The 14,247-nt window shown below is 42.8% G+C and overlaps 1 protein-coding gene and 2 long non-coding RNA genes across 6 annotated transcripts in view; 2 read left to right on the forward strand and 1 right to left on the reverse strand.

The window, feature by feature from the left end:
• The window catches only part of Cacna1e (calcium voltage-gated channel subunit alpha1 E), a 466,977-nt gene that overhangs the window by 22,044 nt on the left and 430,686 nt on the right, over positions 1–14,247 (reverse strand). For all 3 annotated transcript variants that reach the window (XM_076547646.1, XM_076547648.1, XM_076547647.1), the window contains 5 exons: positions 13,894–13,977; positions 13,027–13,152; positions 9,272–9,337; positions 5,129–5,220; positions 4,396–4,561 (listed from right to left, as the gene is read on the reverse strand). In XM_076547646.1, coding sequence (XP_076403761.1) covers positions 4,396–4,561; positions 5,129–5,220; positions 9,272–9,337; positions 13,027–13,152; positions 13,894–13,977 — 534 coding nt within the window. The remainder of the gene's footprint in view (positions 1–4,395; positions 4,562–5,128; positions 5,221–9,271; positions 9,338–13,026; positions 13,153–13,893; positions 13,978–14,247) is intronic.
• LOC143267808 (uncharacterized) lies at positions 1,154–2,132 on the forward strand. The gene is made up of 2 exons (XR_013043337.1): positions 1,154–1,379; positions 1,697–2,132. It is a non-coding gene; the product is annotated as an uncharacterized LOC143267808 (long non-coding RNA).
• Positions 6,517–13,721, forward strand: LOC121821307 (uncharacterized). Of its 2 annotated transcripts, XR_006062042.2 has the most exons (4): positions 6,517–6,645; positions 8,903–8,964; positions 10,574–10,623; positions 13,642–13,721. It is a non-coding gene; the product is annotated as an uncharacterized LOC121821307 (long non-coding RNA). The 2 variants fall into 2 exon arrangements; XR_013043339.1 differs by lacking the exons at positions 10,574–10,623; positions 13,642–13,721 and adding an exon at positions 10,065–10,204.

The following is a 14,247-nucleotide window of genomic DNA, read 5'->3' on the forward strand; positions in this document are numbered from 1 at the left end:
ATTGTAGGCCAATCACACTGACTTGGGTGCTGGGATATGAGATTACAGAGCACTAGTCCAGAGATACATCTTGAAACACAGCAGGCCTTCACTAGACCTTGTTATAGGAATACTCTTAAAGAGTTAAATAGTGTCTAGAAAGGACAGTGATATGTGGGAAACAGAAAAAAGTTGCAAGTCATCACGGCCATGGAAGCAGTACATGCAAGTGACAGGAGAGACAGAACAGTGCACAAAGGCCATTCCTGGTAGCTAAACAACACGGAGAAGTCATTTGATTCTGGCACTGAAGGGTGATGAAGCAGGTCCTATTTGCCAGAGGACACAAGCACGGAGAGGCAGAGGAGCCAGCATCAATGAGCACAGACATATGTAGGAGTCGGGACATTCTAGGGTCTGTACGGAGAGAAGAACATCCCGGGCCAAGTGCCAGATCACAAGAGCATCATGTCACCATGCTACAGTCTAAACCAAGACCAGCAGCTAACTAGCCAGACATTCTCGTATGCTGTTAGAGCTGTTCGGCTCTGGTATTTCAACACCCAAACAGCCACAGATACTAGAAATATCAACAAGCATGGCTGCGTTCCAAGGAAGCTTTGTTTATGGATTTGGGAATTTGAATTTCATATAACTTCCACATGCCGTGAAAATATTATCCATCTTTTGTTTGTCTCTCCCTCATTTAAGGATGTAAAAATCATAGTTCATAGACCATACAAAACCAGGTGGCAAATTAGATTGGCCCATGGGCTACAGAGTCTGCTCATCTGTAATCCATAAGCAGAAGAAACTACTCATAGTGGTTAAACAGAAGAGATACCAAGAGACATTTGTCTTTAGAAATAACCTTGTTAATGGTGTAAGAGGTAGGTGGGGGACCACGGTGAGAATGTTGTATTCCTGGGCCAAGCCATTCACAAGAACAGTAGTAAAGACAGGAATTGACCAGTTCTGTTGTGTTCCTAGGGTGCCATTGATTGTATTATTCCTAGTACAGGCCCTTGCCTGTCCCTGTTACTGTAGTCCAATGGGGGTACAGTCACAATACTGTGACCTAAGCTTTACCCAGTCATGGAATTCTGTATTTCCTTAGCTCACAATGAGTGGAGAATCAACAAAAGCCAATGAAGGGCATTGGGTAAAAGTCATGACCCTCTCTTTCTTTTATTCTTCGACATGAGAAGATATAGTATTTAGAGTTAATGCTACAGCTGCCTGGTAGCCATCAGATGTGAGGTATTTGAGGAAGAAGCTCAACAGGGGGGAGGGAGATTTATGAGTAGAGAAAGCATAAAAATAAAATTTGTCCTGGTGATGCCATCTGAGCCCCATATCAAGGCTTGCTTAAGCCTGCCTTGCCCCAGGAAACCCCAGTGGTAAGTACCCATAAAACTCCATTTTGTTTAGGTTGCATCTAGCTGGGCTTTCTTTCACTTAATATTCAAGATTCTTACCTGATAAACAATTGGTTGTGGGAATGAGAAAATAAAAGTCTCTGTTATAGAATCCTAGGTTTAGTGGCTGGGTTCATGGGCTTCCTAGATATGCAGGCAAGTTATCTAGGATACAGAGAAAAATCCACAGGAGGGACACAAGTGCACTGGTCTTTGCAACATGGAGAGGGCTGGGTAAGTCCTAATAGCCACGGTAAAGATGGGTGACTAGAGGCTGACTTGTCTTCTCTTGGCATTAGGGCAAAGGACATTCCTTAGATGCTAGAGGAACGAGGCAGTGCCAGGCCGTCAGAACAAGCATGACAGCTTCCTCCAGACTTCACTGCCATGCAAGCAACATCCCTCCTGGTTAGGATGCTGTTGTTTGAAAATTGCTGTTTCATACTGCTGAACCCAACGCAGGCCTCTCTACCACAGTGACTTCATCCAAGCACTTTGTGGACTGTAACTGTTTTCCGTGCATCTCCACATCTTTCACACTCCTTCCAGGCACTTATTATTAGTGTTCATAATAACTATTAACACTGCTATTGCTTCACATTCATAACCTTTAACAGTGTGCTGTGTGCATTAACAGCTATTGTTTGTTTTCAGGCTCGCTCTAACCCTTTGTGAGGAAATTTTAATTACCATCAGCTCTTTGAGAAAAATAAATGTTTCTGATTCATAACTGCATTCTTAGCTCCCAGCACATGGCCTGGCTCATCAAAGGGCATCAGAGATCTCTGTTGAGTGGTTGGTTTGAGATGAGTGCATGACTTGCCCAAGGTCACAAAGTCAGTCTTATGTAGGGCTGAGACTTGAAGGCAGATCATCTCACACTGAATATAGCCTCATTAAAAATAACATTAATGTGAATTATGTAGCACCTTCCATCTCAAAATTCTAAAAGTACCATTACAGCCTCCAATTAATTTTCCAGTTTTATCTCTGGTTTCTTTTTAAATATTTATCATCAAACACTTAAACTATATAAGATAAAATTGAGAGATCTGTGTGTTCTTTCTGTTTCCAGTTTGTCTTTTCTTCTTCTTCTTTTTTTTTTTTTTTTTCTTTTTCGAGACAGGGTTTCTCTGTGTAGCTTTGCGCCTTTCCTGGAGCTCACTTGGTAGCCCAGGCTGGCCTCGAACTCACAGAGATCCGCCTGCCTCTGCTTCCCGAGTGCTGGGATTAAAGGCGTGCGCCACCAACGCCCGGCCCAGTTTGTCTTTATCAATAATTGTTAATGCCCTGCATGCTGGTTTCTTATTTACTGGAAGCCACAAAGAGACTATGTCTTGCTAACAGTTCTAGGTACTGTGGTAAAAATGGGTTAAAGATGTGAATGCATAAACTTAAGGTTCCTTTCAGTTTTTTTCATTATACATTACACTTTCAGATTTATAAACAGTTCTGTTATTTTTTATTGAAAAATGTTTTATACCCACAGAAAAGTATATTAAAATATATGTATTATCTCACTCCATATACTACTGCTGTCAAGTGAGTTGCATGACTATATCATGAGTTCACATGTGTTTGTGTGAGTGCATGGATGAGACACATACAGAGGCCAGAGCAGGATCCTGAGTGCCTTCCTCTATCTTGTCTTATTCCCTTGAGACAGGGTTTCTTACTGAACCTGGAGTTAGGCTGGTGGCCAGTAAGCCCAAATGATCCTTTTGTCTGCTCCTCACATGGTCCCCGGGGTTATAGGTGCCTGTGCACCCACACTCAGCTTTTTACATGGGCTCTGGGAATCCTATCTGAGATTCTCAAGCTTGCACAGCAAAGGCCATTACCCACTGAGCCATCTCTCCAGCCCTATCAAGACATGTTTATACCATTTTAAAGAGGCCCTTCAAAGGGGAAGTGTCTTTGCCAAGGTCATATGGCAACAAAACTAGAACCAAAAAGGGGGTTCCCCAAGCCTCCAGTTCATCCACTCCCTACATTACCTATGTGCTAGGCATAACAGGCTATCCGCAGGCTCCTTGCCGACACTGCAAGCTGAATTGCCAGACTGTATTAAAGACAGACATGCCTGAACATGACACAGTTAAGCTAATTTCCAACATACAGCCATGGAATTGACCACTTTTGAGCAGCAGCATTATTTTGGTTTTTGATTGCTTTGTGCAGCCAGTGGCATTTGCAGTGACGTTGAGCTGAGGGACATCCGGGAGGCCAGAAGAACCGCAGTAACCCTTCTATTGCTCTGGTGCCACCTTATATATTTATTCTATATATCACTGCTGATCGGATGTGCAGGGAAGACATTGCTGGATGCTTTCTCTAAAAGAAGGAACTAAGAGGGCATTTCAGGTCTCTTACCACTTCCCTAAGTGGGAATGTTCTACATATACTACTCAATATTCACTAACACCCAAAGTAATCGTGTTTTCACACCATAAAGCTTGCCAGCTGCCATCCAATTCAATGGCACCATAGTCAGGAGAGAATCATATCAATTACACTGTATGTGATCATCATTTACCTATTATTAACCCTACAAGCTATTTTCAAGGTACTGGTCCATAAACAGTTAAAAACTTATGTCCCCCAAACAGACATAAGCCTTCGCTATTAAATAAACTACACAAGGCACAAAGAAATCAGGAGTTACCCCAGTAACCACATAGTCAACACGAAGCTTGGTGCTCTCTCTGTTCCTAAGTTCAAGTCCTCATCTTGTCACACAAGGATTGTCCCCTTGAAGCAGCAAAGACTTCAACCAATGAGTCCCCCCACCAAGGATCCTGAGGGGCACTTTGACCTCAAGGGCAATGATCTAATTCTTCTACAGCTTGAAGTGTGTGAGTGTGTATGTGAGGGAGCAGGAACAGAGGAGGAAAGAGAGAGAGAGGCAGAGGAGAACATTCCCAGACACTGTAGGAACCCTCCCCCTATTTATCAGGAGTGCCAGGCCCACCTCAAATGAGGGCACACGGTTGCTCACCAGGAAGGAGCAGAAGAAGATGAAGGAGACAAAGTAAACGTAGGCCAGGTCAGTGCCACAACGCTCATTCTCGTTCTGCCCTGAGGGTGCAGTGGTATCAGGTTCACAGCCCTTCTCACCAAGACACGACAGCATTATCTCCTGCCAAGCCTCCCCCGTGGCACTCCTGAGCACACACACAAAAAAACCATGTTTGTTAGGAGAAGCCTTCATGTTCTGTCCCATCCTTAGGCCTCTTCTCCATTCATACATAAGGACCTATGGGCTTCCTTCTTAACCCTTTGGGGCACTTTAATGTTTTCCATATAGAGATGGAGAATGCCAACAAGGCCCCTGTCATGTTCTCCCCCCACTCCCCAAACCCACTTCCCCATCTGCTGAGGGACTAATCTGATAATAGTGAGATAGTGGTAGAACCCCAAGACTCCACATCATCGAAGTCACTCAAGGTTCCCGGTCTTAAACTGTTCCCACCAGAAGCTATATTCATCTCCCGTCCCAGAATCCTGGAGGACAAGTTGAAATGTACAAATTAACTATGGAGTTAAAGACACTGATGAAACTTTCTAAACCACAGAGAAGGCAGTAGGCGTGGTCTCCTTCCACTACCTATCGTAACAGGATCAGCAGAGCAGAATTAAGAGACCAAGAGGCCAATCAGCTTCTTCCCTCTGGGTGTTCTCCCCACAAAGACCAGAGGTCTTCATCTGGAACAATTTGTTCATCCCAATACCTGAAGAGCAGCATGAGGGACCCGAAGAAACTCCGGAAGTTGTTGTGCCGGTTGATGTGACTCTCCTCATCTAATTTTATGTTTCCAAATACCTTAGGGGAGACAACAGAAATCAATGAGCTGTACTGAGCTGTGTCACATGTCCAGCACATAGCCATTAGATACACAGGCAAGGTAGGTAAAGCTACACGGACGACTTCTTGATGGCGGTCTCTGAAACAGATAACGCAGTCAGAGAGCTGGCAGACACCATGTTCTTGGCCTGATATGGAGACTAATTATCTTCCCCACTGCTCCAGTTCTGCAAAGGGGACTAATGCTAGCAATGTCGAAGCAGTACATAGAATGCAAATCTTTTAAAGTCATTCTACTGAAGCACAGGTTCTCCTATGCCTAAGTTGTAGGTGCTTTTTAGTTCTGTGGTACCCATGCCATCTACCAAAGACATTGCTTTACAACAAGAGGAGAGAGAAAGAGCCACGCCTCTTTTCCCATCTTGATATTCATGAAGGGAATATCTGTATTTGCCAAGGATGTCAGTTATGGTTTGAGCAGAAGCTATCTTTCAATATGCAAGCAGATCAGATCCTAGAGGTACAACTGTATGTTCTTTAGGTCTGTTTTTATTTAAAGATCCAAGTCTCAGAAGTTCGTTATATTAATCTACAGCCAATGGAAATGAACACACATATATCTGCACACACACATACACAATCCAACTGACACAAATCTCACCCAAAGAGAGCACTTAAGTGTAAGCTAAAAGCAAGGTCCAGGTGGTAGGATAAATGAATGATAATTGGACACATGAAAAAGAAGGGTGGGAGATATAGCCCTAACTTAAATACATGAGGTCCTAGATTCAGTCCAGAGTTCCAGAAAGGAAGAAAAATAAAAGGAGAGAGTGGGGGAAGAAAGAAAGAAAAAACAGGTAGTCCTGCCTACAGAGAGAATGCTGCTAATGTGTCACTGGACTTTGGTCACTGACATTCCTATAAAAAGAGGTAACACTCAGCAATCTTTATCCAACACAGTGATAAACTCAGATGACTCCAAGATGCTCCAAGGAGAAGGGTGCATACTCTTCTTCCACCTGTGCCTCAGAGGTCAGGACTGATCCAAGTCGGTGCTGGTACAACTGACTACTCCAAGGGTCACTTTCCTATCCATCTGAGACAATTTCCAGCCTGTGTTTGGCATGCTTCGGTTTATTCGATGTATGCTAAACGGAACGCATTTTCCCCTCACAGTTTTGAGAATGTGCAATTGAGGAACAAACTCTGCCCCCAGCTATTTTGCTCAAGCAACTCCCACTGACACCTGCTTTGGGAATTTGTTCTCGGTGCTGTTTTTTCAAAACCCAAATACTACTTGTCTTCAGGGAGAACGGAGGTGGCGAGCCAGGCAGCGGAGGGAAGAATAGAAAGAGCAGATAAGAAATAGAGGGGCTCCTCAAGAGACAGAGAACTAAAAATCCCACAGAAGCAGCCAAATCTCCTTCGTCCTGGATCCTTCAGGTTGTATATCTTTAACCAGTTTCAGTTTCCTTCTCTTTTCATTCCTTTAGCTAGGAATCAATCATTTGCGCCCAGGCTATCACCCATTCATAGTTCACAGGGCTTTTATACCCCGTGACTCTCATGGAAGCATCATTAATTGTCCTGGCTGTGACTTTTCTCAAATGCTCTACAAAGTAGTTGGAGAATGTACTGTGATTTTGTACATAGAAATCGTCAAAGAAAGCACAGCCACTCTGAATATTTCCCAAGGTCATTTTCAAGCCCCAAATATTTATTATGGAAGTCGTGCATCTTAAAATTTCTTTGTACTTTTTTTTTACATCCTCCCAGCTATTACCACCTACATCTCCTTCATCAAAGACCATGAAAAAGAAAGGCCGCTTCTGCAAGTTGCAGGACAGAATGGGCTGACATCCATTTCCACTTGTAATCACAGAACTAGAAGGCTCTGCTTATGTTTAACTCACTATTCTACTATGAGTAAAGGAATTAGTAACTTACCCAAGTTCACACAGCTGGACAGCTACAGAGCTGAGACCACAGCCTCACTTCTAACAACCTGTGGCCATAAATTCCCTCCCATAAGTGACATCCTTTGTTCTGCAACGATGTCTTCTTCTGAGAAGACTTCGAAAGTCCAGAATAGTAGTTTGTCTTATAGATCTGGTTGCTATTTAGGTCTATCTGTAACCCTGCTCCCACCTGTTTGCCCCTCTGTGTAGGGCTCTCCGTTTTGTGATGACAACATTGGCTATGGTCTCTCTAGTAACACACTCAGGTGTGCTCATGCTTTGAGCATAGCATGGGGTCTCTGTAATGGACCAGGCTAGGACCAAGCAGCTAAAGCAAGTCAACAGTGGCAATGATGTTCACGTCTCTGTGGAAATAGTGTTGTGAAATTTTAGACAGAGGCCTAAACATGATAACTTTAGAGTTAGGGTGGATATCACGATTTATAACCGAACAGTTCCCAGCTCCCACTGAAAAGTTAAAGAAGTACTTGCATTTGCGCATTTCCTTGTCACAGAGTTAAGAGCATGGCCTGTATGGTAGCACAACTGGGTTTCCATATCAGCTCTTTAGCTAATTATCTGAGAATTATGAACAAGGTTAAAGGCTACTTAACCATGCTAAAACATCAGTGGAGACAATGAAATGCTATCATTCCTGACTTGCTGATCATATACCTTGCCCTTTTCTCTGTATGTGTATGTTTGCATACAGGCATATATTAAGAACATTGTCTGGCATACCAAATAACTGAAGTAAATGATGAACAGCATCATCAGCATCAGTGTGCGTCTCAGCAGTAAAATTGGAGATTCTATCATATTGCTTGAAGATGAAAGGAGTCAAGGCTGTTTTTTTTCATACAGAAATGTAGGCATACACAATTTAATTAAACCAACTTTCCAGTTTTGATTTGAGAATATATAAATTCTAGGACAAAGTTTGGAGGGAGTTGTTAGGGTCTTGAAGTTATCAAGTGAGCATTAAACTTCTGCGGCACTTCTGTTTCTAATGTTACTGTCATCATTTTAATCTCTACTGAAAGATCCTTGGAGAAGGGAAAACCACAGCCTCTCAAGCAGGCCTTACATATTTTGATGCTGGACATCCTACTGTGGTTTTGAAGACTAATACTCCCCGGTCATAGAGTTAGAGGGAGAGGGAGGACAAGAAGGCAGCTGAGAGGAACACAAAGAAGAGGTCTTTTAGAAAGAATCTAAGCAAGGCTGCTGACCAGGAAGCTGGGAAACTGAGGCAGTGGCTCCAGGTGGCAGAAAGCACTGCGAAAGCATCCAGGCTGCCTGGCTGCAGGAGACTATCAGCTGAAGTTGTGGGGGGATTTAGTCATGCAGACTTTAAGTCAGAAGGGAAGCCTGCCTTAGGTAAACAACCTGTATACTCCATCAGATACATTAAGGGGGTACATGCTCATTTTTTTTTTATAGAAGCACTTCACCCAAAATGACTCTTGTCCTCAGAAAGAACATTTGGTTTCTTGGGGCTCAGAAAACCTCGAGCTATCTGCACAAATATCCAGGTGGGAACCTGATCTGCTATCAGGTTCTGAAAATGGAGAGGATGTGAGTAGCCCAGGGAATTGCCCAGCAAGTTGCATGGCCCTGTATAATAGGAATCGCTTGGAATGTGGCTCTTGGGGCTCCCTAGAATGGCCAGTGGTAGGTCTTGATATATAGACCTCAGGCAGTTAAAACAACATGGATGAATTTGGTGTTATTGCTTACAGGAGGAACAACCATCTACCCTTCTTTTAGGTCAAGTCCAAATAACAGAGATCCTGAGAAACAAGTAAGCCTTGCTTAAGTTGCAATGGGGAACCCCTCTCTTGGAAAACAATGGTGTCATTTTGCTTTTGTTCTACTGTAGCCACAGAGGCCAAGCTACTCCTAAATCAGCAGCATGATTGGAATAATCCCAGAGCAGATCATCCTGAATACCTAGGGGCCCATGGCCCATGTGCAGTTCCCAAGGTCAGAATGCCACAAGGCCTCAGAGAGGTCCCATAGTCAAGCAGAACTATACGAATCATCTGCAACCCTGCCAGAGACAATCTAGGCAGCTGCTGCCCCACCAGGCCACTGGTGTGCTCACTCACCTGCATCCCAATGATGGCATAGATGAAGAAAAGCATGGCAATCAGAAGGCAGACATAGGGGAGAGCCTGCAAGGGAAGCAGGAGGCCATAGTTAATCAGGAGACCACCGCTCCTGTATCCCAAGGCTATTTCAATCAGGACTGGCGCTGCTCCTTAGGGCTGTTCTGTTTTGAGCAGTCTTTCTTTTTATAAATAAGCCCAAGTTTTCTGACAGGTATGTGCCCCTAATCTCCAAAGAGAGCTAGCAAAACTTCCTGGGCTTGAGAGACATTTCACTGGACATGCAGAAGATTAATAATCCTAGCAACTGTGACCCAAATTAAGTAGGAAGAACTTAGTTTGGGCTTCAAGGTCTCAGTATTGGTCCCTTCCATTCCTACACCTAATGCAGAACTCACAGTGGGGAATTTGGAGGCAAAGTTAAATAACTAGGGCCCCTTGTTATCCATCCCTAAAAGTATCTTTTATCTTCTGACGAAATACCATTTTTCTAGTGTTTAATCCTTTCAATATTTTATTATATTTCATATAAATTCCCCCAAAGCCTGCTAAGAGCCGTTATGAAACTGTAATGAAGCCACATGACAAAAAAAATTAAAAATCCATATTGTGTATCCTTACTGCCACTTTAGGATTATAGCATTTCAATCTGGGAGTCGAAAGCAAGGACTTGCCCTAGATATTCTAAAGAAGGGGCAGACACAGGGCAGTTGGGTTTGGGAATAGGACTGGCCAATATACTTGTGGGGTAATCCCAGTACTGGCATGAAATTCCCCTTTCTTTACCACTCAGTAAGCTCCCTGGAGCCAGTGCCACTGTGAGTCTCCATCTTGTCGTGAGAGTACACACCACAAGTCCCAGGAGACCAGCCAGAGGCTTTCAGAAGACTGGAGCAGGGCAGAGCTTATCAACAGAGTTAACACAATGAAGAGCCCCAAGAGGGACTATTTACAACTTGAATACAGAAAAATTAAAATGCAACTGAAAGCTGATGAAGAGACCTCTCTGCCACAAAGTGCTGAGTTCCAAGATCTAAGGAAAGAAGTGGCTGCATCTCCCTGAGGATTGGCATAAGGGGGCGGGGCCTGGAGGGCTGCCCTCTTCTCCCCATTTGGCCTGGTCTTCTTCTACCTTCTCCACCCAAAGCCTCCAGTCCCAGATTATCTTCCTACTCCCAGCTTTAGATAAAAAACCAGAGTCCATCTGTTCTCACTTCTTTAAAAAGAATATTTGTTTGTTATTTTTATTTATGTGTTATGTACGTGTGCCCGCATAAGTTGATATGCACCATGTGTGTGCAGGTTGCCAGTGAAGGCTGGTGGATGTTGGATCCCCTGGAACTGGAGTTAAGGTAGTTGTGAGCCACCCCATGTGGTTGCTAGGAATGAAACCTGGGTCCTCTGCAAGAGAAATGTGTGCTTTTAAACCCAGGGCCATCTCCTCGACCCTGTTCTCCTTTCTTGTTACAACATAACACAAAATAAGAGAAGGGAAGGATGAAATTCTGATCAGGGGCCTGAGACAGGACTGGATGAAATTTAGGGCTGGCTCAGAGTAGGTAAAGACAATGACAGAGTGTTTACATTGGGCTTCTCTCTGCTTTGTATTTGCTCATGTGATTTTTTTTCTTTTTTCTTTTGTATTTTTTGAGACAAGGTTTTTCTCTGTGTAGTTTTTGGTGCCTGTCTTGGATCTGGCTCTGTAGACCAGGCTGGCCTTGAACTCACAGAGCTTCTGCCTGGCTCTGCCTCCCAAGTGCTGGGATTAAAGGTGTGCGTCACTGAGGCCTGGCTCTAAAAATTTATTCTTAAGCAATCTGCTTTTGTACTCTATCTCAGAACTGTCCTGAAGAGGAAACACCCATCTGCAATACAGCATGACAGGGATTCAGATTCATGTGTCTTCCCTTCTCTGCACTACTCACTGAATATGACAACCACCTGGCCGTCAGTCTTTGATACTTTCTTTAACTTCAATAGGACATAGTGTCACAGAGACTCGGTGACTGGGAACACATGACAGGATGACACATAGTTCTTAGACTCACTAACAAGTGAAGCTTGATGGGTAGTCCTCTTAATAAAATAAAATAATAAAAACAGCTTTCAAAGCAGTTTGTCTTTCTAATTCTAAATATGAACTCACCTGAGACTCAGAGGGCAAATTCTCAAGGTTTTGAATTTCTCCTCTGTCATCTAACTCTGGAAAACTAGAGCTCACTGAGGTGAGGCCTCTTTGGGAATAATCCTGCCAAACAATTGGCTCTTGATTGGGTAGAAAAGCCAAGGCTATACCTTGGAGACTGAATGTCCTATAACCAGTCTTTCATCTCAACTCCAACAATTCTTGTAAAGAAGTAAATCAATAAGGAGGCTATGGGATAAGCTCCTTTTCCGAGCGATGACACATCATGGTTTTACTGCCCTGTACTCTTTAATTAAATGTATAATTAGTTAAAAGAAGGAAGACAATTTGGTGAATTGATAGTTTGTCATCCTTGAGTCACTTAATGTTTATCAAATTTATTTTTAATATATTAATTGAAAAACTTTGTTTACAAGAAAAGAAATGCACCCAGGCCTTAGACTACCCCAAAGACATCTAATGTGTGCTATTTGTTAGTGTTCAAAGAAATGTAAGTATGCTTGAACACCTCCCTTTACTATTACTACCATTGAAGTTATTGTCAGGCGCCGACTTTTAACTAACCTCTATGTACCTAGACCTATGCATAATCCCATGAGAATGTTTAAAAGAAATATATTGTAATAACTTGACCAAACATTCCTAACCTTGACAGGACATGTATGTGTGCCATTAGAATACCATACATTCAGGAGATGCCAGGTGAAGATTGCTGGATTGCACATGAATCATCTTTTTATGAAGTGCAAGTTGAAAACGTTCTCTGGAAAACTTTCCCATGAAATGAAAACACTGACAAGTCCCTGAAAACATCTGACAATAGGAGGCCGACTCTATGTTTTTGTTTTCTGAGTGTGATGCCCCATTCCTTGAATCCAAGAACTCAGTGTGCACAGTCTGGAGGATTACATGTTTGAAACCAGCTGAGTTACACGGCAAGTTCTAGACCCCAAACAGAACCTAGTGAGAATACCCACATCCCCAGTAAAACCAATAAGTTCATCTTTAAAGACATGTAGAACTAATGTTACTTCCATAATACTAAATTTTTATACTTATATTTTTATTAATATTAATGAAAACATGTGCCCATCTCTTTATACATTAAAGCATACATTGATTACCTATTCTGGATAAGGCCCGAGACAAAGTCATAATGGCATATCTTTACTGATTAAACTTTTGAAGTAAGGAGAGGCTTGCTTTGGCTCATAATTCTAGAGGTTGGAGTCCAGGATTGGGAAGTTATGCTGGCTTGGGTCACTGAAGGGTCACATAGGCTGAGTCTATTATGGACAGGGTTGCTCAGGGCAATCTAGAAGACGCAAGGATAGCACACATCTCATAAAACATGTCCTTGTTTCAGTATTGACAGAAAAGGCCCAAGTTACAAAGTCAAAGTGATACAGTAGTTTTCAGGATAAGATTCTATAATGTAGATATGAATTGAGCACTATCCAGCCAGCCTATGTTATATAGGAACTATTGTATTTATGTTTCTAATAAGTTTCAAGTTTATAAACTTCTCCTTCCAATAGGGGAAGGAACCAGGGTGAGGATGCTGCTGTTGTGGTGTCTGGTGGTGGTCTACCCTCAGGGAGTCTTTTACCTTAAAGGACTGCACGAAGGTCCACAGCAAAATGCGAATGGTGTAGCCCTGACGCAGAAGCTTTATGAGGCGTGCAGCTCGGAAGAGCTTCAGAAAGCTCATATTGAAGCCACTGGTGTTCACCAGCTGGTGGACCAAAAGGAAACATGTAATTAGTGACAATATGCTCATTTAGGAAGATCTAAGCCCTGGTATTTTCCCATTTATTCTTTACTCAGATCACAAAATAGACGACAGTCTCTATCTTTTGTGGTTAACTGAACTCCAGTTGAGGGGCACCCAGTGAGAGTCTCTCTAAGCCTCCCAACCCAGCCCTTCCATTCCTAGGTAGATGGGTACAGGAAGTACCCTGGCACACAGGGGAAAAAAACTGGCTTCCCCAATCTGTACCAAATGGACAGAAGTCTGCATTTAGCTGCTAAAGGAGCAGGGCTAGTCATCCCTAGCACACAATGGCATTCTGGTATTCAGTAATTACAATAAAGCTCCCCACAAGTTCTTTAGGATAAACTAATTTAGAGAAACATTTCAGGTCTAACAACTGCAAGGTTAAAGACAACCGTGTTATTCTTTGTGGAATTTAGCTAAAGACTGCATACTACCTTCTTCTAACAGCCTCCATTCCATTTATCCCATTCCACGTCTGCTGTTTTGAGTCATGCAAATGTAACTAAGCCTTCCATGAGACCTGCCACCCCAAAGTTTGCATTCTTCGGCTGATGCTCAGGAGGAGGAGGAAGTGGATTCCCAAGACAAAAGGGACAAGTTGGACTAGGTGAGTTATAAATGGGGTGTATGTGGAGAGGATTTTTTTTACATGTTACTCCAGGATCCAGCTTAAATATGGGGACCTTTTGAGCCGTTTACCTTGCTGTCTGTCAGGATGATTTCTGTGATACTGCCAATCACAGTGATGAAGTCAAAGATGTTCCAGGTGTCGCGGAAATAGTTCTGCCAAGTGCATTCAGTCACATGAACATCAGACAATGGAAGAAGAAAAAGAAAGAAAAGACATTTTCTGTTACATAACTCTGTCACTTGGAAATTAAAACTTGTCGATTCATGCATAAGTTCATTCTAACTTTGGGCTCAGTTTCCTGATTCTAACCCGGAATTCTGTTTCTCCCTTACTAATTTGGGAAATCCTCATTTTAAAAACAGTTCCATGACTATTTGAAGACTATGTTTTTGAAACTGTCACTTTAAAAAAAAATCTTTCTT

The sequence above is a fragment of the Peromyscus maniculatus genome, chromosome 11 (assembly GCF_049852395.1).
Source record: "Peromyscus maniculatus bairdii isolate BWxNUB_F1_BW_parent chromosome 11, HU_Pman_BW_mat_3.1, whole genome shotgun sequence".
Classification (NCBI taxonomy): Eukaryota; Metazoa; Chordata; class Mammalia; order Rodentia; family Cricetidae; genus Peromyscus; species Peromyscus maniculatus.